Genomic DNA, 22432 nt, shown 5'->3' with positions numbered 1-22432 from the left:
GCTATTTCCACCGCGCTGCACAACGTGCCATAATTGTGTTATCATTTGCCACATACGCCTCATTCTGTTCCTTCCTCACAGACCCCCCCACCCCCCACAGATCCTCACGCTCGATAGCCGGGCCGGGCCTGACGCGCGCGCAAACAGCCCTGACGATAACGCCAGCCGCACTCCTCTGTGTGTGTGTGCGCGGGCACGTCACTGCTACTCACCATCATTATTCCTGTTCCACAATATAATTCATAATGTAAGAGGCAGGGCTTGGCAGCTCAGCGCCGTGGTGTCAGAAGAACAATTCTTATGCAATGAAAGCTCGTGATTTGATCTGCGCTGAAAGCGAGAATAATTGTCGCGGTAAGAGCTCGTACGGTACATCACGTGAGAGTGATTTGTTTGGCCTGACAACATAACTTGGAATGACAACATAACTTCGGCGAGATTCTTACGAGGCCTCACCTAAAAATCAATGATGAATCATAGTTCAAAAGTGTTATTTGGGGACGTTTCCGTGATGTTTGAGACATTGATTGTTGTGGCGTAAGGCGCTTTGAGTTTGTCGATGTTTTTCAAGTGCCGCATCAATACACAAATTCTGATGACTATCAATAATACTCATCAATACCAAAACAAATATTCATGAACGTCACCATTCCTTCCCGTGCAGATCGCTTAATCCAATCAGCCCTCGCTCACTTCGCCAAGCGCTCACTCTGGGTAGAGGACGTCTGAAGGGGGTTGATTGATCGCGATGAGATGGAGCCAGAACATTTGTGAAGCTTCTACTGGGCTAGGTGGCTTGTGAAGGACGGGAGAGAGCACAGCAAGTAGGTTGCGAATGGTGTCCTCAAAAGCTTTTGAGTGGGCTAAGTTTTCCGGGTTCCCCTCCACATATAAACCGTCTTTGCTCAAACAGCTGGGGCAAACCCCTCTTTAAATTGAGGTCTTGAGACTCAATAATAGTGTTACTGTCAACCGCACGCACAAATCCCACTCAGGAAACAGATAAACAAATAAACAAACAAATATGCTGTAAATAAAATGTTTCCCAGCAGAATTGGCTTAAGCAGAAAACTCTGGGCAGGTTTTATTTTTTTCTGAGCATCATCAGCGGGCGTGCGGCAAGTCGAATACACGCCTCTGTGCTGGCTGATGTTACAGGGCAACTGAACTTGCCCAACGTTTCGCGCAGCACCCTCTTGAAAATAAGCCTTGAAACTGGCCACGGCACTCGTTGCTACTGCTCCTGCCACAGTAACGCGCACATGCCCTTGGCGCTCATCCCACAGAGCATCATGCCCTTTAACCCCCTGAGTGGCAGCTGCTCAACAGCGGTATGCAGGAGGCAAGGGGAAGATGCAGCGGAGGATGTGGTGGTTGAGTTGATTGGTGCTGATGGCAGTCGAGGTGATTGGTGCTGGTGGTGTTGTTGTTGTTGTGAGTGGTGTTGGTGGTTGAGATGTTGGTTGAGATCGTAATATTGGTGATTGAGGTGGTGCTGATGGTGTTGGCTCACCATCCCACCTCTGTGTGCTCACCACGCAGACGATGTCCACCGACACCGAGTCTCTATCCTACTACTATGGCTTCATCACTCGCAAGGAGGCCGAGCGCTTCCTCAAGCGGGGCCGCCGGGACGGCTGCTACCTCCTCAGGGCCAGCCGCAGCCACCTGGGCGGCTTCGTGCTGAGCGTGCGCTACCGGAGGGGCCAGTGCAAGCACTACCCCGTGGTGCGCACGGGAGGAGGCCGCTTCGCCATCGCGGGCGAGGCGGCCACCACGCTGGAGGAGGACGGCGTGGGCGCCGAGCACGCGAGCCCCTCCGATTTGTGCTCCTACCACTGCCTCGTGGCCGACCGCCTCTGCTGCGTGCTCACGGACGCCGTGCAGAGGCCGCCCGAATTCAAGCCCGGCTCCCCGCTTTTCGACGTCGTCAAGGAGAAGACGCTCCGCGCCTACGTGCGCGACAACTTAGGCCTGCAGGTGAGCGCTGTGGGGTGAGCGCTGTGGTGGGGCTGCTGTGGTGGGGCTGCTGTGGTGGGGGTGTTGTGGGGTGAGTGTTTTGGGGTGAGTGTTTTGTGGCGAGTGTTTTGAGGTGAGTGCTTTGGGGTGAGTGTTTTGGGGTGAGTGTTTTGGGGTGAGTGTTTTGGGGTGAATGCTGTGGTGAGTGTTTTGGGGTGAGTGTTTTGGGGTGAGTGTTTTGGGGTGAGTGTTTTGGGGTGAATGCTGTGGTGGGGGTGCTGTGGGGTGAGTGTTTTGGGGTGAGTGTTTTGGGGTGAATGCTGTGGTGAGTGTTTTGGGGTGAGTGTTTTGGGGTGAATGTTTTGGGGTGAGTGTTTTGGGGTGAGTGTTTTGGGGTGAATGCTGTGGTGAGTGTTTTGGGGTGAGTGTTTTGGGGTGAGTGTTTTGGAGTGAGTGTTTTGGGGTGAGTGTTTTGGGGTGAGTGTTTTGGGGTCAATGCTGTGGTGAGTGTTTTGGGGTGAGTGTTTTGGGGTGAGTGTTTTGGGGTGAGTGTTTTGGGGTGAATGCTGTGGTGAGTGTTTTGGGGTGAGTGTTTTGGGGTGAGTGTTTTGGGGTGAATGCTGTGGTGAGTGTTTTGGGGTGAGTGTTTTGGGGTGAGTGTTTTGGAGTGAGTGTTTTGGGGTGAGTGTTTTGGGGTGAGTGTTTTGGGGTCAATGCTGTGGTGAGTGTTTTTAGGTGAGTGTTTTGGGGTGAGTGTTTTGGGGTGAGTGTTTTGGGGTGAATGCTGTGGTGAGTGTTTTGGGGTGAGTGTTTTGGGGTGAGTGTTTTGGAGTGAGTGTTTTGGGGTGAGTGTTTTGGGGTGAGTGTTTTGGGGTCAATGCTGTGGTGAGTGTTTTGGGGTGAGTGTTTTGGGGTGAGTGTTTTGGAGTGAGTGTTTTGGGGTGAGTGTTTTGGGGTGAGTGTTTTGGGGTGAATGCTGTGGTGAGTGTTTTGGGGTGAGTGTTTTGGGGTGAGTGTTTTGGGATGAGTGTTTTGGGATGAGTGTTTTGGGGTGAATGCTGTGGTGAGTGTTTTGGGTGAGTGTTTTGGGGTGAGCGCTGTGGAATGGATGGATCAAGTCCGATGAAGATTATACTGATACACTAGACACGCGTCCTTGTCAATGTACACGCGAGTGCGATAATCGCACTGTCGAATAACACGGTTAACACGGTTAACACGGTGCGCAAGAAATTCAACATACATGTACATAATCATCCTAAATCTAACTTATTGTTTTATGAAACTTAATGTAACTGTGAAGGTTCTTTTAAAGTCTAATTTGTCCGCGCCGACTTTCAAAACAGGGAACTCATTTTATATAATGTTTATACTCTTTGGTTCTTTCGGTAAAGTCACGTAGGCAGAAAATAAAATAAATCACGACGTCCATCATCACGTGATGATGGACGCTTGTGTTGTGCCCGAAACGTCGTGATGCATTTTATTTTATAACTACGTGACTTTACCGACAGAACCAAAGAGTATGGATTCCTGCAGTCACGAAAGCTTCAAATCAATATAATTTTTGTTTGTGCAGAATTTTTTATTTCTCTTGCAAATGAAACTCTTTGTCCCTCGATACTCTCCTGGTTCAACAAAACACACTCGACACGTTTTGTTGTTGTTGCTGATATTGTTGATGTTGTTGATGTTGTTGTCAGGGCGAGGCGCTGGAGGAGTACCTGAGGACGCGGGGCCACGAGCTGGAGCCCATGGTGGTGTCGACGCTGCACGAGCAGATGGCGTGGTTCCACCGCAGGATCACGCGCAGGGAGGCCGAGGCCAGGCTGATGCGGGGCGGCCACGCCAGCAATGGCACCTTCCTGTAAGCCCCGACTCTAGCCCTACCCTATAACGTGAAGTGTGGAAGGTTGGCAGGAGGTCACGCTTGCAGTTGTCATTAGTTGAGTGACTGAGATGACTGCAGATGTAACACACGTGCCCCCATTGTGTCAAGTTGCACACAAAGGATACGCAAGCACAGACACACTCACACACAATCCCAACAGAAATGTATGTATACACATACACTCAACATTTACCTCCGTACAGCCTAAACAGACAGTACTGTTAGCGAGCACCTACGAAGGCCGGCACGGCACACGAGGGGTGGGTGGCCAATACCACGCCCGGCCGTCTTTGTCTCCCCAGTGGGGATGTTTACACACCGCACCAAGCACTCATCTGAGGTTGAATCTACCTAGGGGAGGCCCATAGCCAATTCAAATATTCTGTACTGTTTCGATTTAAAGCTTTCGTGACTGCAGGGATTCATCTTCTTGGTTGTTTCGGTAAAGTCACGTAGAAGGGAAATAATAAAATAATAAAAATAAAACATAATAAAATACAATTCTCACGACGTTTCGGCCACAACGCAAGCAGCCGTCCTCAGGTCAAGAACAGGTCTGTCGGAAAGACAGCGTCTGAATGAGCTTGCGTTGTGGCCGAAACGTCGTGAGAATTGTATTTTATTATGTTTCATTTTTTTATTTTATTATTTCCCTTCTACGTGACTTTACCGAAAGAACCAAGAAGGTTTTGTACTGTTATTTATTGTGCGCGGGAATCAAACTCGGGTGGTCGGGTTTGTGGCACAGCGCGCTAACCACTGCGCCACCGCCCCCCACACGTGGAGACACAAACATACTCACACACGCCCACGTACTCTCAAGATACTCAACCCAAGGGCATGACCAATCTCGCCAAAAATTACCCAATCTTCTAAAATTACCTCCGTGTATTCCTGCCCCCATCCACCCACCCACCCAGCCAGCCCCTCCCCTCCTTACACACACGTATGCAGAGTAGAGTCGTTAAGCAATGGGGTTTCTGTGTCACCAGTAACCGCTCACAATGATTATGCGGTATCATTACTGGTTCACCGCACATATACACGCCGCGTGTCTGGATGTTTGACTTAGCAACGAAGGCAGCTGCCACAGCGGTGTTGATGAGTTATTTCTAGATTTGAAGCTTTCGTGACTGCAAGGATTCATACTCTTAGGTTTTTTCGGTAAAGTCACGTAGGTAAAAAATAAAATTAAAATTAAAAAAGTAAAATAAAAATCACGACGTTTCGGAGGCAACACAAGCTTCCGTCTTCAGGTGGAACCGTCACAGCACGATTGCTGTATCAAGTAAGAGAAATTCTTACTTGATACGAGGTAGGCCTATCTCACCCACTCACTCACCCACTCACCTACTCACCCACTCACCCACTCGCGCACTCACCTACTCACCCACTCACTCACCTAGACACATACCTACTCACCCACTCACCTACTCACCCACTCACCTACTCACCCACTCACTCACCCACTCACCTACTCACCCACTCACCCACTCACGCACTCACCTACTCACCCACTCACTCACCTAGACACATACCTACTCACCCACTCACCTACTCACCCACTCACCTACTCACCCACTCACTTACCCACTCACCCACTCACCCACTCACTCACCCACTCACGCACTCACCACAGTGCAGGTCACCTCGCTTTTCTCACTGCCCCTTCCCTCGCCCCGCTCCACTCTGGAAGTCCTTCCTCTCATCGATAACCTCGCTCAATTCAAGAAGCGCGTGACACTATTTGTTCATTAGAACTGTGACAGTGCCGTGTGTTACTGGTCGCTTGAGGCTTTGGGCCTTTGGGCTTAGCAGATGTGTTACATTTTCAAAGCACACACATCCATGGCGAACTTAAACACATGTGCCCATTATGGTAATTAGTGCAATTATGGAGCAGAGCTGTGGTGAGGGAAGAACGGGGACACTGCGTCCGTCTCCACCTCTTGACGATGCACAGCACAAGGGAGCTCATCAGAGCATTGTTCCCTACACCACGAATAGAATCATCATCTCATCAGAGCAGAGTAAAGACCCACACAGGCAATGATCACCCACGCAGCCCGCAGGCTATTGTTGTGCCGTGAGTGAGCGCAAATGATGACCGGCGCATCGCGCGAATGGGGTGGGTTGTGAGCATCAACTACTGACCGCCTTTGAGTCGTCCACGCTGATGTTTTACACGCCGCGCCAGATCACAATTTAAGGCTGAGTCGACCGTGAGGAGGTCCACATGACTGTCATTGGCCGTGAGAGTTCCTCGCGGGGCGCGCTCACCCTGCTACACCACCGACATCATCTCAATCATCATCGTGTCAATCAGAGGAGAATAAAGATCCACACACACTCGGTGGGGGGGGGGGGGTGTGTTTAGCGAACCCCCCCCTCGCCATGCCCCGGGATACAAAAAAACATAAAGTGCGCAGGGAAGCAGAGGAGGGAGAATCACGCGAGCAGTTACGCTGGGAGAGAAATAAGAATGCGTGGATTCGAAAAGACACGGAGATTGGAGACATCCAACGGTGGGGCAGACCACGATGATGATAAGAGCATGGAGAGAAGCATTGAGTTATATTGATCTCCATCCAGCAGTGGATATATCGTGGTGACGAACGCGTGGAGAGATGATTGCTCGCATTACATTGCGAGGCGGAGAGAAGAGCACGTGCACTAGAGAACGCACCCAGGTTAGAGACGTCACCCACCCCGTGCACGTGGAGTGGGTGGGGGTTGGACAGCAGGACGCGCCGCGGCCACGAGGGACGGTGATGGCCGATGGTCGAGAGCGTGCTGAGCTAACCGTGCTGAGTGAACCGTGCTGAGTGAACCGTGCTGAGTGGACCGTGCTGAGCGGACCGTGCTGAGTGAACCATGCTGAGTGAACCGTGCTGAGTGAACTGTGCTGAGTGAACCGTGCTGAGTGGACCGTGCTGAGTGAACCATGCTGAGTGAACCGTGCTGAGTGAACCGTGCTGAGTGAACCGTGCTGAGTGAACCGTGCTGAGTGGACCGTGCTGAGCGGACCGTGCTGAGTGAACTGTGCTGAGTGAACCGTGCTAAGTGGACCGTGATGAGTGAACCGTGCTGAGTGAACCGTGCTGAGTGAACCGTGCTGAGTAGACAGTGCTGAGTGAACCGTGCTGAGTAGACCGTGCTGAGTAGACTGTGCTAAGTGAACCGTGCTGAGTGAACCGTGCTGAGTGAATCGTGCTGAGTGAACCGTGCTGAGTAGACTGTGCTGAGTGAACTGTGCTGAGTGAACCGTGCTGAGTGAACCGTGCTGAGTGAACCATGCTGAGTGAACCGTGCTGAGTGAACCATGCTGAGTGAACCGTGCTGAGTGAACTGTGCTGAGTGAACCGTGCTGAGTGGACCGTGATGAGTGAACCGTGCTGAGTAGACAGTGCTGAGTGAACCGTGTTGAGTGGACCGTGCTGAGTGAACCGTGCTGAGTAGACAGTGCTGAGTGAACCGTGCTGAGCGAACCGTGCTGAGTAGACCGTGCTGAGCGAACCGTGCTGAGTAAACCGTGCTGAGCGAATCGTGCTGAGTGGACCGTGCTGAGCGGACCGTGCTGAGCGGACCGTGCTGAGTGAACTGTGCTGAGTGAACCGTGCTGAGTGGACCGTGCTGAGTGAACCGTGCTGAGTGAACTGTGCTGAGTGAACCGTGCTGAGTGGACCGTGCTGAGTGAACCGTGCTGAGTAGACCGTGCTGATTGAACCGTGCTGAGCGAACCGTGCTGAATAGACCGTGCTGAGCGAACCGTGCTGAGTGAACCATGCTGAGTGAACCGTGCTGAGTGAACTGTGCTGAGTGAACCGTGCTGAGTGAACCGTGCTGAGCGAACCGTGCTGAATAGACCGTGCTGAGCGAACCGTGCTGAGTGGACCGTCATGAGTGAACCGTGCTGAGTGAACCGTGCTGAATGGACCGTGCTGAGTGAACCGTGCTGAGTGAACCGTGCTGAGCGTACCGTGCTGAGTGGACCGTGCTGACTGTGCTGAGTGAACCGTGCTGAGTGAACCGTGCTGAGTGAACCGTGCTGAGCAGACCGTGCTGAGTGAACCGTGCTGAGTGGACCGTGCTGAGTGGACCGTGCTGAGTGAACCGTGCTGAGTGAACCGTGCTGAGTAGACCGTGCTGAGTAGACTGTGCTGAGTGAACCGTGCTGAGTGAACCGTGCTGAGTGAACCGTGCTGAGCGAGCCGTGCTGAGTGAACCGTGATGAGCGGACCGTGCTGAATGGACCGTGCTGAATGGACCGTGCTGAGTGAACCGTGCTGAGCGAACCGTGCTGAGCGGACCGTGCTGAGTGAACCGTGCTGACCGTGCTGAGTGAACCGTGCTGAGTGAACCGTGCTGAGTGGACCGTGCTGAGTGGACCGTGCTGAGTGAACCGTGCTGAGTAGACCGTGCTGAGTAGACTGTGCTGAGTGAACCGTGCTGAGTGAACCGTGCTGAGTGAATCGTGCTGAGTGAACCGTGCTGAGCGAACCGTGCTGAATGGACCGTGCTGAGTGGACCGTGCTGAGTGAACCGTGCTGAGTGAACCGTGCTGAGTGAACCGTGCTGAGCGAACCGTGCTGAGTGAACCGTGCTGAGTGAACCGTGCTGAGCGGACCGTGCTGAATGGACCGTGCTGAATGGACCGTGCTGAGTGAACCGTGCTGAGCGAACCGTGCTGAGTGAACCGTGCTGAGCGGACCGTGCTGAATGGACCGTGCTGAATGGACCGTGCTGAGTGAACCGTGCTGAGCGAACCGTGCTGAGCGGACCGTGCTGAGTGAACCGTGCTGACCGTGCTGAGTGAACCGTGCTGAGTGAACCGTGCTGAGCGGACCGTGCTGAGTGAACCGTGCTGAGCGGACCATGCTGAGTGAACCGTGCTGAGTGAACCGTGCTGAGTGAACCGTGCTGAGCGGACCGTGCTGTGTGCTGCAGGGTGCGCGAGCGCGACGCGGGGACGTACGCGGTGAGCGTGGTTCACAAGGGCCGCGTCATCCACTACGAGGTGACGCGCGATGCGGGCGGCCGCCTCCTCCTCGGCAAGTCCCAGTACGACACGCTGTGCCAGGTACCTCCACACGCGGCGTCAACCGACATGCGCTATCCACTGCATCGATATTTCCTCGTGCGGAGGTGTTACAATAACGACGAGTGACCGGTGCGTCATTTGGATGTGTCGCTCCCTCTCTCCTGGCGTCACCGTTATCAGCCAATTGCTGAGTGTTTACATGTGGGAGGAAACCGGAGCACACGGACAAACCCACGCACGTGGAGGGTGGAAACCCCGTATCGCGTACAGACAAAACCAGTGCAGTCCGCAGGGCTGCTGTGCTGCCTTCTCGCGGCGAGCCAGCGCTACGGCACCTCCTCGATGCCCACGGCAAGGGAGCTTCACAGCCCATCTGCGTGGTGATCCACCAACCCTCAACTCCCCAGCGCTGGATGGCAGCCCACGGGCAATGCCACGATCCGCGTTTGTATTTGGGTTTTATGCTAAAATTATTGTGGGCACCACCCCACGTGCAGATTGCCAGCACATTTACACCGATATCAACGTCCATACGCGCACGCCGATTCCCCCGATCAGAATCTAACCAATACAGCTCCACATCTCCTCCTCTTCTCTCCTCCCTCCTCTCCTCCTCATCTCCTCGCTGCATCCGCTGGCCCGAGGCATTTCATGCCTGTGGGTTCGTGACAAGATATCTGGCGCAGAGCCGACCACGTGGCCTAACCCCAACCCCAATTATAGATCCGCATCATCAGCAGCAGCAGTTCTTCTTTTGCGAGGGCGACCTGGCTTCCATCAAACGCAGGGCGTTCTCGAATCCACGTGTTCCTCCTCTCGCCGTCTGCCAGTCGAACTCCTCACACGCATCGATCAATACGCTACTGGCGTTTGGTTGTCTCTGATGCGATCGATCGTTGTCGCTCCACGGCTGTATTTTATCGGATGTTATTGCTTTGGTCGTTGTGATGACCCGGGAGAGGGCCATCGCCTCTTGAGCCCTCGCCTCGTTAAACAAAGCGCACGTGACCCTCGCTTGACCCCCCCCCCCCCACGTCCCTCCACGCGTCTCTCTGTCCCCGCGGTGCCAGCTGGTGGAGTTCTACAGCAAGAATTGTGGCGGCATCGCACGGACCCTGCGCAAGGCGTGTGCCGCGCCAGACTTGGGTGAGTGAGCGGAGGCGCAGTGGCAACGCCTGAGCCTCACAGCGACAAGGTCCTGGGTTCGATTCACGACCCGAGTGTGTGTACGCGAGATAAAGTGTAGAGTGTTCGGGTGTTCTCCCCCTGTTGTATGTGGGTTCTCTGGTTACCTCACACAGCTAAACTTACACACGCAGTGTAACCTGTATTGACTAAGCCAACCATCGCAATGTTAAAATGTTTACCTGCAAACCACTCCATTGGGATGACACAGCAGTCTTGAGACTCAGCGAGGCTTTCCCGGGTGAACAAGTACACTGCTCATAATAATACATACGGGGGAGAGAGAGCGAGTGAGGGGAGAGAGTCACCATAAACCTGACCCTCAATCCTAAACCCTAGCCCTGTCGCGAAAGCCTAAACCCAACCCTAACATCTTATACATGATCAATTAAACCCTAACGCCACTCTTGCAGAAGGTCACTTACTCCAAATACTAAACCCGAAACCTAACCTCTATTCACTAACCCCAACCCCCAACACGAACACCCAGTTATACGCAGAGGCACCTAAACCGTCAGCCCACAGAACCAAGGACCCTCACGCTGACACTAGGTGGCCACATAGGCCATGATAACGCCTGCAACAGCGGCAACATGACGCGTGGCCAAGTAGCCCAAACACTGCAAGCCAATGTGGCATTTTATCGAGAGGCAGCCCAGGACCGGTTGAGATTGCGCTCGCCACTGATGGGAACCTTGGTTGGGAATCGAACTCGGGAGGGCGAACTCATAGCACGGCGCGCTAACCACTGTGGCACCGCTACAGCTGCACGATGCACACGCAAACAAAGACAAAGATCTCCCGTACAGATTTTCACTGACTGTAGGGGCAAGTGCTGTTAGCGAGAACCTATGAAGGCCGGCACGGCACACGAGGGGGTGGGTGGCCAACACCACGCCCGGCCGCCTTTGTATCCCGAATGTCAATGTATACACACCACATCAGGTACTCATTTGAAGGTTTTGAGGCTGAGTCGACCTAGGGGGAGGCCCAGGAGCAGTTCAGATAATCGTCGCTGGTGTTGGCCGTGAGCAGCAATCGAACTCGGGTCACCGGTTTCGTAGCGCAGCGCGCTGACCACTACATTACCGCTTCCCACACACACAAACACACACACGCTCGTAAATTTGAAGGGAGCACACTTCACAGTAAATGCTCAATCGTTGCAGCAATTTTTTTACGGAAATCGCTTAAAAAATGTACCGAATAAACCTGACAAAAAACAGGCACGTGAATTTATTGACCAGAGTGAAAAACATTGTAGCGCAGAATTCACCCCACTTCACAAAACATGCCTTTCAATCGTTTATCCACTGGATGGACTTGCGCCCTGCCACGGGAACGGTAGTTAGCTCAGCGCCGCTCGTTTTTAGCACACACACGTACGCACAAAATGCGTGCGTACGTACGCACTCACACACGTGTACGTATGCCCACTTGACGGGGGGGGGGGGGGGTCGGCGAGGTGCGGTGCGGGGCGACCACGGGGAGCGTTGTAGCGATTCTCAGCGGGATCCCAACGCGCTCGTCAACTCCCACGACCACGCGGAAACGGCGGCCACGGCGCTGGGGAGCGAGGCGTTGGGGGGTGGGGGCAACTCGATTCACGATTTCCACAGGAAAAGCTCAAAGTTCTGAGTGCAGGCGACGAAAATGCAGCGCCTCCGATTGGGGATGCGCAGCCCACGCGCACCGTGCCACAGCGGCGGCAGCGGTGCTGTCAAAAACCCTGGGGCCCTGAACACGATGAGAATATTTATTTATACTGGAGGAATCCGATGAGCTATAGAGCGAGTCAGAACGTTACAGTAACAAATAATACAACAATACAATAGGAGCACAAAGTGTAGGAAGAGTGAACAGATTACCTAAATATATAAATAAAACTAAACTACGTTTTATCTTACCAGAGTAAGGCCCAATGTGCTATTAGCTTGTTTTCAGACGCGACCTGTCCACTAATACACAAGTACAACACTGGCAACGTTTCTGGCCACGGCCCTTCTTTATGGCACGTCGATGGATAAGAGAGAGACGTTTTCAGGAGTGTTCTGGCAGGTTTCCACAGTCGAGGAGCGATGCTGCTGCTGCTGTATGACCCAAGCGAGCGATTTGTAGGGAGTGTTTCAGCATTGGGATGTTTTGGCCTCGACCAGTTGCACTGCATGTGTGTTATAAGCGACGGGAAGAAACCGACAAAAACCCGGAGGAGACTCGTGCAGAACAGGGGGAGATCGTGCAAACCCCGCTCGGCAGAGCTGCCGAGTCAGGGATCGAGCCCAGGCTCTCTTGTGGTTGCCATGCCGCTCTAGAGTCGTTGGGGTGTGCAGCATCGTCCACACCCTGCGCACCACGGGGCCCTGCAGGTATAGAGAGAGAGGGAGGAGTGGGTGACTAAACGTTGGGCCGCACTATGCACCCGTATATTGCATTGTGAGCAATATACGAATGTGTTGAGCGTTTTTCTCAAGTATATTTTCGTAAACTAACAGCAGCTTCCATCGGTTTGAAGACGAATACGACTCATCATACTATTCATCACTGTGTGTCTCTCAATGCACTGCTGGATGGAGGCCTTCCTCTCCACGCTGTGTTAGTCGTGGGAGTTGTTTGACCATACTTCACCCCGCTGGTCAGTGCGGGTGGGTAAAGTTTGACCGACTGCTCGGTTTTCGCTTGCGTTGGTCGTGGCTGGCAATTGAACTCGGGTCGCCGGGTTCGTAGTGCTACGCGCTAACCACTACACCCTAAGTGAGTTTTTTAAAATATATATTTTGGGGTTTTCCGATACAAAGAGAGTGCACATTGTGCCATAAGATGAAGACATTTTCATTTGGAACTTCTTGCAGTGAGCAGTGCACTCCATTGTAGCAGAGAATGGGCCTAAACAAGTAAAAATCAAGCAACAATTTATGCCATCGCACAAATAACATTCAATTCGTTGTATTGCGTAACCGGTAATCGCATGAATAATAAAACGGTAAACAAAAAAAAACCGGTTCCCGGTTTGCTATACATAGCTAGACACGGCGTTACACGCGGCCTGCGTTGCTGTTGTTAACCGGGAAACAGAGGCAGCTGCTGCTGCTGCTGCCACAACGGTGGCGTCACGGACAGCGGCGGCACGGGGCTCGCAAGGCGGAGGTCACCGGTTCGACTCCGTCTCGCGGCGTGCGGGAGTTGCTACAGCGGGGTCTTGCTTTATGACGGTGTCAATGTTTCCACGGAATCGGTTCCTGGCTGCTGACTTTTGGAAACCTCTCACCGATTTTGGAAAGGGTTACTGGTTTAGCGGCGACAGTTTAACTTCCTACGCTTGAACGTTAACTGTTTCATTCTCCGAGTGGGAATTTACTGAAATATAGTTACAAACCACATTTTACATCGTGGGGGTTTTTTGTTGTGCGCAGTCATTGGTGACCGGGCAGAGTCAACCACCTCGCCACGCACGACGACTTGGTTCCATCAACCCGGACTCAAACGCAGGATGGCAGTGTTTCTAACATGACCATTATGAACCCTTCTGAGAGAAGAGAGAGAGCGATGCACTCAGACCCAGGGCTCGAACCCAGGCCCTCAGTGCTGCTGGCGCAGTGTCTCTGACACGGCCATTACGAACCCCATTGCGAGAGGGAGAAAAACACCCGGACCTAGGGCTCGAACCCAGGCCCTAAGAGTGCGATGTGGGTTCAGTGTCTCTGACATGGCCATTAAGAACCCCACTGCGAGAGAGAGAAAAACACCCGGACCTAGGGCTCGAACCCAGGCCCTCACAGTGCGATGTGAGTTCAGTGTCTCTGACACGGCCATTAAGAACCCCCTGGTGGAGCGATTGTTGACGACGGATGGATTGTAACCACGTGACCCCCCCCCCGTGTCCCTCTCCCCGTGTTTGCGCTGCCACCCGGCTGCTGCTGCTGCTTCGGTGACAATGAACCCTCCTCCTCCTCCTCTCAAGGTCCAAGGCTGCCTGACAATGTAAGCCGAACAGCGCGCACACGCACACACACGCACAAGACAAAGCTCCCCCACGTAGCCTCCACAGACTGGGGGGTGCAAGTGCTGTTAGCGAGCATCTATCGAGGCATATAGACACACGCACTCATACACACGTGCTCATATGTGCAAACCCATATTCACATACACACATATACACACGCAACAATATATGCATAGATGCATACATACGACGAGCTAATCGTATTTACGCTGTATGTTGCATGTATGTATGTAGCCAACCACTTTAATCACGTACGTGCCTTATGTATTTACATGCAACCACACACACAAATGCACACAAAGAGGCACGTGCAATCACACAATATCCACACACATTCATATCACAAAACACACACAGTCTACACACGTTGGCCACAAACACACGCACACACACACGCCAAATCCTCAAAGTGACCAATGAGCAATGCACCTCGAGTGCTCAGTTTCGTGAGGGCTCCGAATCTAAGCAGAGGGTTTGAGTCTGGCTGGCACTTGACATGGGTGACCACCCAGAGAGCAGGGAGAGTGTCACTCGCGTGAGTGACCCGCGCCACCACGAGAACGCACGCACGCACGCGCAGCACAGAGCGAGAACACCCCACAGCAAGAGTATGATCACACACGCACACACAGTCACACATACACACTCGCAAACACTCGCACAGGCACACAGCCTCTCACACACCGATACCCCCCCACTCGCCACTAAGTGACGGTGATGTCACCACGGCGCCCGTCACAGGCCAGGTGCACTTTGAGACGATCTGAAGTGTCGAAGGCTCGCTGGCAGGAGCATCCTTCACGAGCCTCCTCCATAGAGGCCGCTCTACCGTTCATCAGCAAGTCCGATAAGCTCCACATCCTCCCGTACCGCATCAGTCCATCTCTTTAACCCGTTTAGCCCCCTCTATCCGGCCAAACAGAAGCTGCTTGGGCATGAGGATTATGTGACCCAGACAACGCAAACCTCTCACACACACATGCGCGCACACACACATACAGTACCCACAACCTCACCCGCATGCCACATGTTTAAACACACGCAGACACACCAATCCACTGTTACATCCACATCCTCACATTTACACAGATTCAGTTGTATTGTATCTGATGGTGATGACATGGACACAAATGACAGTGACCATCATCATACCACAATATACACACAGAGACAAAGGTCCTCCGTATAGCTTTTAATTTAGCAGAGAGTTGGGGCAAGTGCCGTTAGCGAGCACTTATTAAGGCCAGTATGGCACATAAAAGGGGTGGCTTTGTCAGTACCATGCCCGGCCGCCTTTGTATCCCTGGTGTTCATTTTGTACACACCAGGTACTCATTTGAGGCCGAGTCGACCAAGGGGAGGCCCAGGACCAGTTTAATATTCTCTATCATTGTTATTGGTCCTGAGAGGGAATCATAGCGAAGTGCACTACCCACCACACTACCGCTCCCCACACATCATGCAACGCACCATGCACGCAACGCACTCATTACACACAAACACGCACGCACACAACCTCCCCGACTCACACCCTCATTGATTGGTTGGCACCACCACCGCCACCGTCGCCACCGCCGCCGCGCTTGTGAGGTCTCTGGCCGCAGCACCGCCGCTCTTATCTCCCGCGCCACGCGTGCCCACGCGCGCCTGCACCCAGCCAGCCCGGCCACCTCGGGGCCCACGCCGAGGTCTCGCACCCCTCCCCCAATCCCCCACCGCTCAACGCCCCCCCCTGCCCCCCCACCCCTCCTCGCTCGCTCGCGACTTTCCGGGTAGCTGCTGGACCGAGTAGGTGGCACAATGACTCAGAGTGGCCGCAGTCCACAGGGACAGAGGCGGGGAGTGGGGGGGGGATTCTGGACGCGGTGTGCAGCCGGGTATGGAAATGTGTTTTTGAGTAAGTGGCAAGTGACGAGTAATCCTGGCCATAGCGAAAAGGGGGCATTCTGGATGTGGTGTGATAACAATGAAAACAACAATAATAGTTTGACGCGTGTGTTTATTATACACGTGGGAGGAACCGGAGCATCCGGAGAACACCCACAACCTTGAGGGGGAAACGCAGATGGCAAAGAGTCCGCTTGCTGTACCGCCTTCTTCTGGCGATCCCAGCAGCACACGGCTCCTCCTCGACACCAATGGGGAGGTCCACGACAATTGTCATCCGCCAGGTGTAGACTAAGTTCCGAGTCGCTGGTTCGGACTGTGGAGTAGGTGGCACCTCACTGGTAGGAGCCAGAGTCCAAAGCGAGACAAAGGTATTCTGGACGTGACGTGCTGGGTGCTTCAATAAAAATGTGAACACTTCTGGAATTTTCAACAATACCGCAAGAAACGTGCTGCCTCCCGGCTCTGGAGACCACCTGGACAAGATTCCAGGCATGCGTTGACAATGATGGCAAACGAGTAGGAGACTCTTTGACTTATTGAAGCTTATTAACATACATTTGTTATCACGTTACAATGTATTATACATTCTTTTTCCATTTGTAAATAATAGTCCCATATAAGTGTTAAACACATTTTGAAGCACCCTGGGATAATGCTTCACCTAAACATAACCACCGAGCCAACTAGCATTAGCTCTAACCCTCACCAACTCGCCAACCAGACACTAAGACCAGCTCTACCCTCACACTAACCAACTCTCCACTTGTACTAGGTCTACCGCTAACCCTCACCAACTTGCCACTCGTACTAGGTCTACCGCTAACCCTCACCAACTCACCACTTGTACTAGGTCTACCACTAACCCTCACCAACTCGCCACTAGTACTAGGTCTACCACTAACCCTCACCAACTCACCACTAGTACTAGATCTACCGCTAACACTCACCAACTGGCCACTAGTACTAGGTCTACCGCTAACCCTCACCAACTCGAAACTAGTACTAGGTCTACCGCTAACCCTCACCAACTCGCCACTAGTACTAGGTCTACTGCTAATCCTCACCAACTCGCCACTAGTACTAGGTCTACTGCTAACCCTCACCAACTCGCCACTAGTACTAGGTCTACTGCTAACCCTCACCAACTCGCCACTAGAATTGGTCTACCGTTAACAATCACCAACTCGCCACTAGTACTAGGTCTACTGCTAACCCTCACCAACTCGCCACTAGTACTAGATCTACCGCTAACCCTCACCAATTCGCCACTAGTACTAGATCTACCGCTAACACTAACCAACTCACCACTAGTACTAGATCGACCGCTAACCCTCACCAACTCACCACTAGTACAAGGTCTACCGCTAACCCTCACCAACTCGCCACTAGTACTAGGTTTACCGCTAACACTCACCAACTCGCCACTTGTACTAGGTCTACCGCTAACACTAACCAACTCGCCACTAGTACTAGGTCTACCGCTAACCCTCACCAACTCGCCACTAGTACTAGATCTACCGCTAACCCTCACCAACTCGCCACTAGTACTAGGTCTACCGCTAACCCTCACCAACTCGCCACTAGTACTAGATCTACCGCTAACCCTCACCAACTCGCCACTAGTACTAGATCTACCGCTAACACTCACCAACTCGCCACTAGTACTAGATCTACCGCTAACCCTCACCAACTGGCCACTAGTACGAGGTCTACTGCTAACCCTCACCAACTGGCCACTAGTACTAGGTCTACTGCTAACCCTCTCCAACTCGCCACTAGTACTAGGTCTACCGCTAACCCTCACCAACTCGCCACTAGTTCTAGGTCTACCGCTAACCCTCACCAACTCGCCACTAGAACTAGGTCTACCGCTAACCCTCACCAACTCGCCACTAGTACTAGATCTACCGCTAACACTCACCAACTCGGCACTAGTACTAGATCTACCGCTAACCCTCACCAACTCGCCCCTAGTACTAGGTTTACCGCTAACCCTCACCAACTCGCCACTAGTACTAGATCTACCGCTAACCCTCACCAACTCGCCACTAGTACTAGATCTACCGCTAACCCTCACCAACTCGCCACTAGTACTAGATCTACCGCTAACACTCACCAACTCGCCACTAGTACTAGATCTACCGCTAACCCTCACCAACTCGCCACTAGCACTAGGTCTACCGCTAACCCTCACCAACTCACCACTAGTACTTGGTCTACCGCTAACCCTCACCAACTCGCCACTAGCACTAGGTCTACCGCTAACCCTCACCAACTCACCACTAGTACTAGGTCTACCGCTAACACTCACCAACTCACCAGTAGCACTAGGTCTACCGCTAAACCTCACCAACTCACTACTAGTACTAGATCTACCGCTAACACTCACCAACTGGCCACTAGTACTAGGTCTACCGCTAATCCTCACCAACTCACCAATAGTACTAGATCTATCGCTAACCCTCACCAACTGGCCACTAGTACTAGGTCTACTGCTAACCCTCACCAACTGGCCACTAGTACTAGGTCTACTGCTAACCCTCACCAACTCGCCACTAGTACTAGGTCTACCACTAACCCTCACCAACTCGCCACTAGTTCTAGGTCTACCACTAACCCTCACCAACTCGCCACTAGTACAAGGTCTACCGCTAACCCTCACCAACTCGCCACTAGTACTAGATCTACAGCTAACACTCACCAACTCGCCACTAGTACTAGATCTACCGCTAACCCTCACTAACTCGCCACTAGTACTAGGTCTACCGCTAACCCTCACCAACTCGCCACTAGTACTAGATCTACCGCTAACACTCACCAACTCGCCACTAGTACTAGATCTACCGCTAACCCTCACCAACTCACCACTAGTACTAGGTCTACCGCTAACCCTCACCAGCTCACCACTTGCACTAGGTCTACCGCTAACACTCACCAACTCGCCACTAGTACTAGATCTACCGCTAACCCTCACCAACTCACCATTAGTAATAGGTCTACCGCTAAGCCTCACCAACTTGCCACTAGTACTAGGTCTACCGCTAACCCTCACCAATTCGCCACTAGCACTAGGTCTACCGCTAACCCTCACCAACTCACCACTAGTACTAGGTCTACCGCTAACCCTCACCAACTCGCCACTAGTACTAGGTCTACCGCTAACCCTCACCAACTCACCACTAGTACTAGGTCTACCGCTAACCCTCACCAACTCACCACTAGCACTAGGTCTACCGCTAACCCTCACCAACTCACCACTAGTACTAGATATACCGCTAACCCTCACCAACTCACCACTAGTACTAGATCTACCGCTAACACTCACCAACTGGCCACTAGTACTAGGTCTACCGCTAACCCTCACCAACTCACCACTAGTACTAGGTCTACCGCTAACCCTCACCAACTCACCACTAGTACTATATCTACTGCTAACACTCACCAACTGGCCACTAGAACTAGGTCTACCGCTAACCCTCACCAACTCGGCACTAGTACTAGATCTACCGCTAACCCTCACCAACTCGGCACTAGTACTAGGTCTACCGCTAACCCTCACCAACTCACCACTAGTAATAGATCTACCGCTAACCCTCACCAACTCGCCACTAGTACTAGGTCTACCGCTAACCCTCACCAACTCACCACTAGTACTAGGTCTACCGCTAACCCTTACCAACTCGCCACTAGTACTAGATCTACCGTTAACACTCACCAACTCGCCACTAGTACTTGATCTACCGCTAACCCTCACCAACTCGCCACTAGTACTAGGTCTACCGCTAACCCTCAGCAACTCGCCACTAGTACTAGATCTACCGCTAACCCTCACCAACTCGCCACTAGTACTAGGTCTACCGCTAACCCTCACCAACTTGCCACTAGTACTAGGTCTACCGCTAACCCTCACCAACTCACCACTAGCACTAGGTCTACTGCTAACCCTCACCAACTCACCACTAGTACTAGGTCTACCGCTAACCCTCACCAACTTGCCACTAGTACTAGGTATACCGCTAACCCTCACCAGCTCACCACTAGCACTAGGTCTACCGCTAACACTCACCAACTCGCCACTAGTACTAGGTCTACCGCTAACCCTCACCAACGCGCCACTAGTACTAGATCTACCGCTAACACTCAACAACTCGCTACTAGTACTAGATCTACCGCTAACCCTCACCAACTCGCCACTAGTACTAGGTCTACCGCTAACCCTCACCAACTTGCCACTAGTACTAGGTCTACCGCTAACCCTCACCAACTCACCACTAGCACTAGGTCTACCGCTAACCCTCACCAACTCACCACTAGTAATAGGTCTACCGCTAACCCTCACCAACTTGCCACTAGTACTAGGTCTACCGCTAACCATCACCAATTCGCCACTAGCACTAGGTCTACCGCTAACCCTCACCAACTCACCACTAGTACTAGATCTACCGCTAACCCTTACCAACTCACCACTAGTACTAGATCTACCGCTAACACTCACCAACTGGCCACTAGTACTAGGTCTACCGCTAACCCTCACCAACTCACCACTAGTACTAGGTCTACCGCTAACCCTCACCAACTCACCACTAGTACTAGATCTACCGCTAACACTCACCAACTGGCCACTAGAACTAGGTCTATCGCTAACCCTCACCAACTCGGCACTAGTACTAGATCTACCGCTAACCCTCACCAACTCGGCACTAGTACTAGGTCTACCGCTAACCCTCACCAACTCACCACTAGTAATAGATCTACCGCTAACCCTCACCAACTCGGCACTAGTACTAGGTCTACCGCTAACCCTCACCAACTCACCACTAGTACTAGGTCTACCGCTAACCCTCACCAACTCGCCACTAGTTCTAGATCTACCGCTAACACTCACCAACTCGCCACTAGTACTAGATCTACCGCTAACCCTCACCAACTCGCCACTAGTACTAGGTCTACCGCTAACCCTCACCAACTCGCCACTAGTACTGGATCTACCGCTAACACTCACCAACTCGCCACTAGTACTAGATCTACCGCTAACCCTCACCAACTCGCCACTAGTACTAGGTCTACCGCTAACCCTCACCAACTTGCCACTAGTACTAGGTCTACCGCTAACCCTCACCAACTCACCACTAGCACTAGGTCTACCGCTAACCCTCACCAACTCACCACTAGTACTAGGTCTACCGCTAACCCTCACCAACTTGCCACTAGTACTAGGTCTACCGCTAACCCTCACCAACTCGCCACAAGCACTAGGTCTACCGCTAACCCTCACCAACTCACCACTAGTACTAGGTCTACCGCTAACCCTCACCAACTCGCCACTAGCACTAGGTCTACCGCTAACCCTCACCAACTCACCACTAGTACTAGGTCTACCGCTAACCCTCACCAGCTCACCACTAGCACTACGTCTATCGCTAACCCTCACCAACTCGGCACTAGTACTAGATCTACCGCTAACCCTCACCAACTCGGCACTAGTACTAGGTCTACCGCTAACCCTCACCAACTCACCACTAGTAATAGATCTACCGCTAACCCTCACCAACTCGGCACTAGTACTAGGTCTACCGCTAACCCTCACCAACTCACCACTAGTACTAGGTCTACCGCTAACCCTCACCAACTCGCCACTAGTTCTAGATCTACCGCTAACACTCACCAACTCGCCACTAGTACTAGATCTACCGCTAACCCTCACCAACTCGCCACTAGTACTAGGTCTACCGCTAACCCTCACCAACTCGCCACTAGTACTGGATCTACCGCTAACACTCACCAACTCGCCACTAGTACTAGATCTACCGCTAACCCTCACCAACTCGCCACTAGTACTAGGTCTACCGCTAACCCTCACCAACTTGCCACTAGTACTAGGTCTACCGCTAACCCTCACCAACTCACCACTAGCACTAGGTCTACCGCTAACCCTCACCAACTCACCACTAGTACTAGGTCTACCGCTAACCCTCACCAACTTGCCACTAGTACTAGGTCTACCGCTAACCCTCACCAACTCGCCACAAGCACTAGGTCTACCGCTAACCCTCACCAACTCACCACTAGTACTAGGTCTACCGCTAACCCTCACCAACTCGCCACTAGCACTAGGTCTACCGCTAACCCTCACCAACTCACCACTAGTACTAGGTCTACCGCTAACCCTCACCAGCTCACCACTAGCACTACGTCTACCGCTAACACTCACCAACTCGCCACTATTACTAGATCTACCGCTAACACTCACCAACTCGCCACTAGTACTAGGTCTACTGCTAACCCTCACCAACTCGCCACTAGTACTAGATCTACCGCTAACACTCACCAACTCGCCACTAGTACTAGATCTACCGCTAACCCTCACCAACTCGCCACTAGTACTAGGTCTACCGCTAACCCTCACCAACTTGCCACTAGTACTAGGTCTACCGCTAACCCTCACCAACTCACCACTAGCAATAGG

The 22432-nt window shown here is 52.6% G+C and overlaps 1 protein-coding gene across 1 annotated transcript in view; it reads left to right on the top strand.

Annotated features, from left to right (window-relative positions):
• The first annotated feature begins 1545 nt into the window (after positions 1-1545).
• Positions 1546-22432, top strand: part of LOC144948811 (tyrosine-protein kinase SYK-like) — a 46321-nt gene continuing 25434 nt past the window's right edge. Inside the window, exons 1-5 of the mRNA XM_078878465.1 lie at positions 1546-1980; positions 3663-3826; positions 8798-8930; positions 9962-10037; positions 14035-14054. Of these exons, the coding sequence (XP_078734591.1) occupies positions 1546-1980; positions 3663-3826; positions 8798-8930; positions 9962-10037; positions 14035-14054 (828 nt within the window). The remainder of the gene's footprint in view (positions 1981-3662; positions 3827-8797; positions 8931-9961; positions 10038-14034; positions 14055-22432) is intronic.

This window comes from Lampetra fluviatilis, chromosome 3 (assembly GCF_964198595.1).
Source record: "Lampetra fluviatilis chromosome 3, kcLamFluv1.1, whole genome shotgun sequence".
Classification (NCBI taxonomy): domain Eukaryota; kingdom Metazoa; phylum Chordata; class Hyperoartia; order Petromyzontiformes; family Petromyzontidae; genus Lampetra; species Lampetra fluviatilis.
Note: the sequence above shows the minus strand (reverse complement) of the source record. Positions and strands in the feature narration are given on the sequence as shown.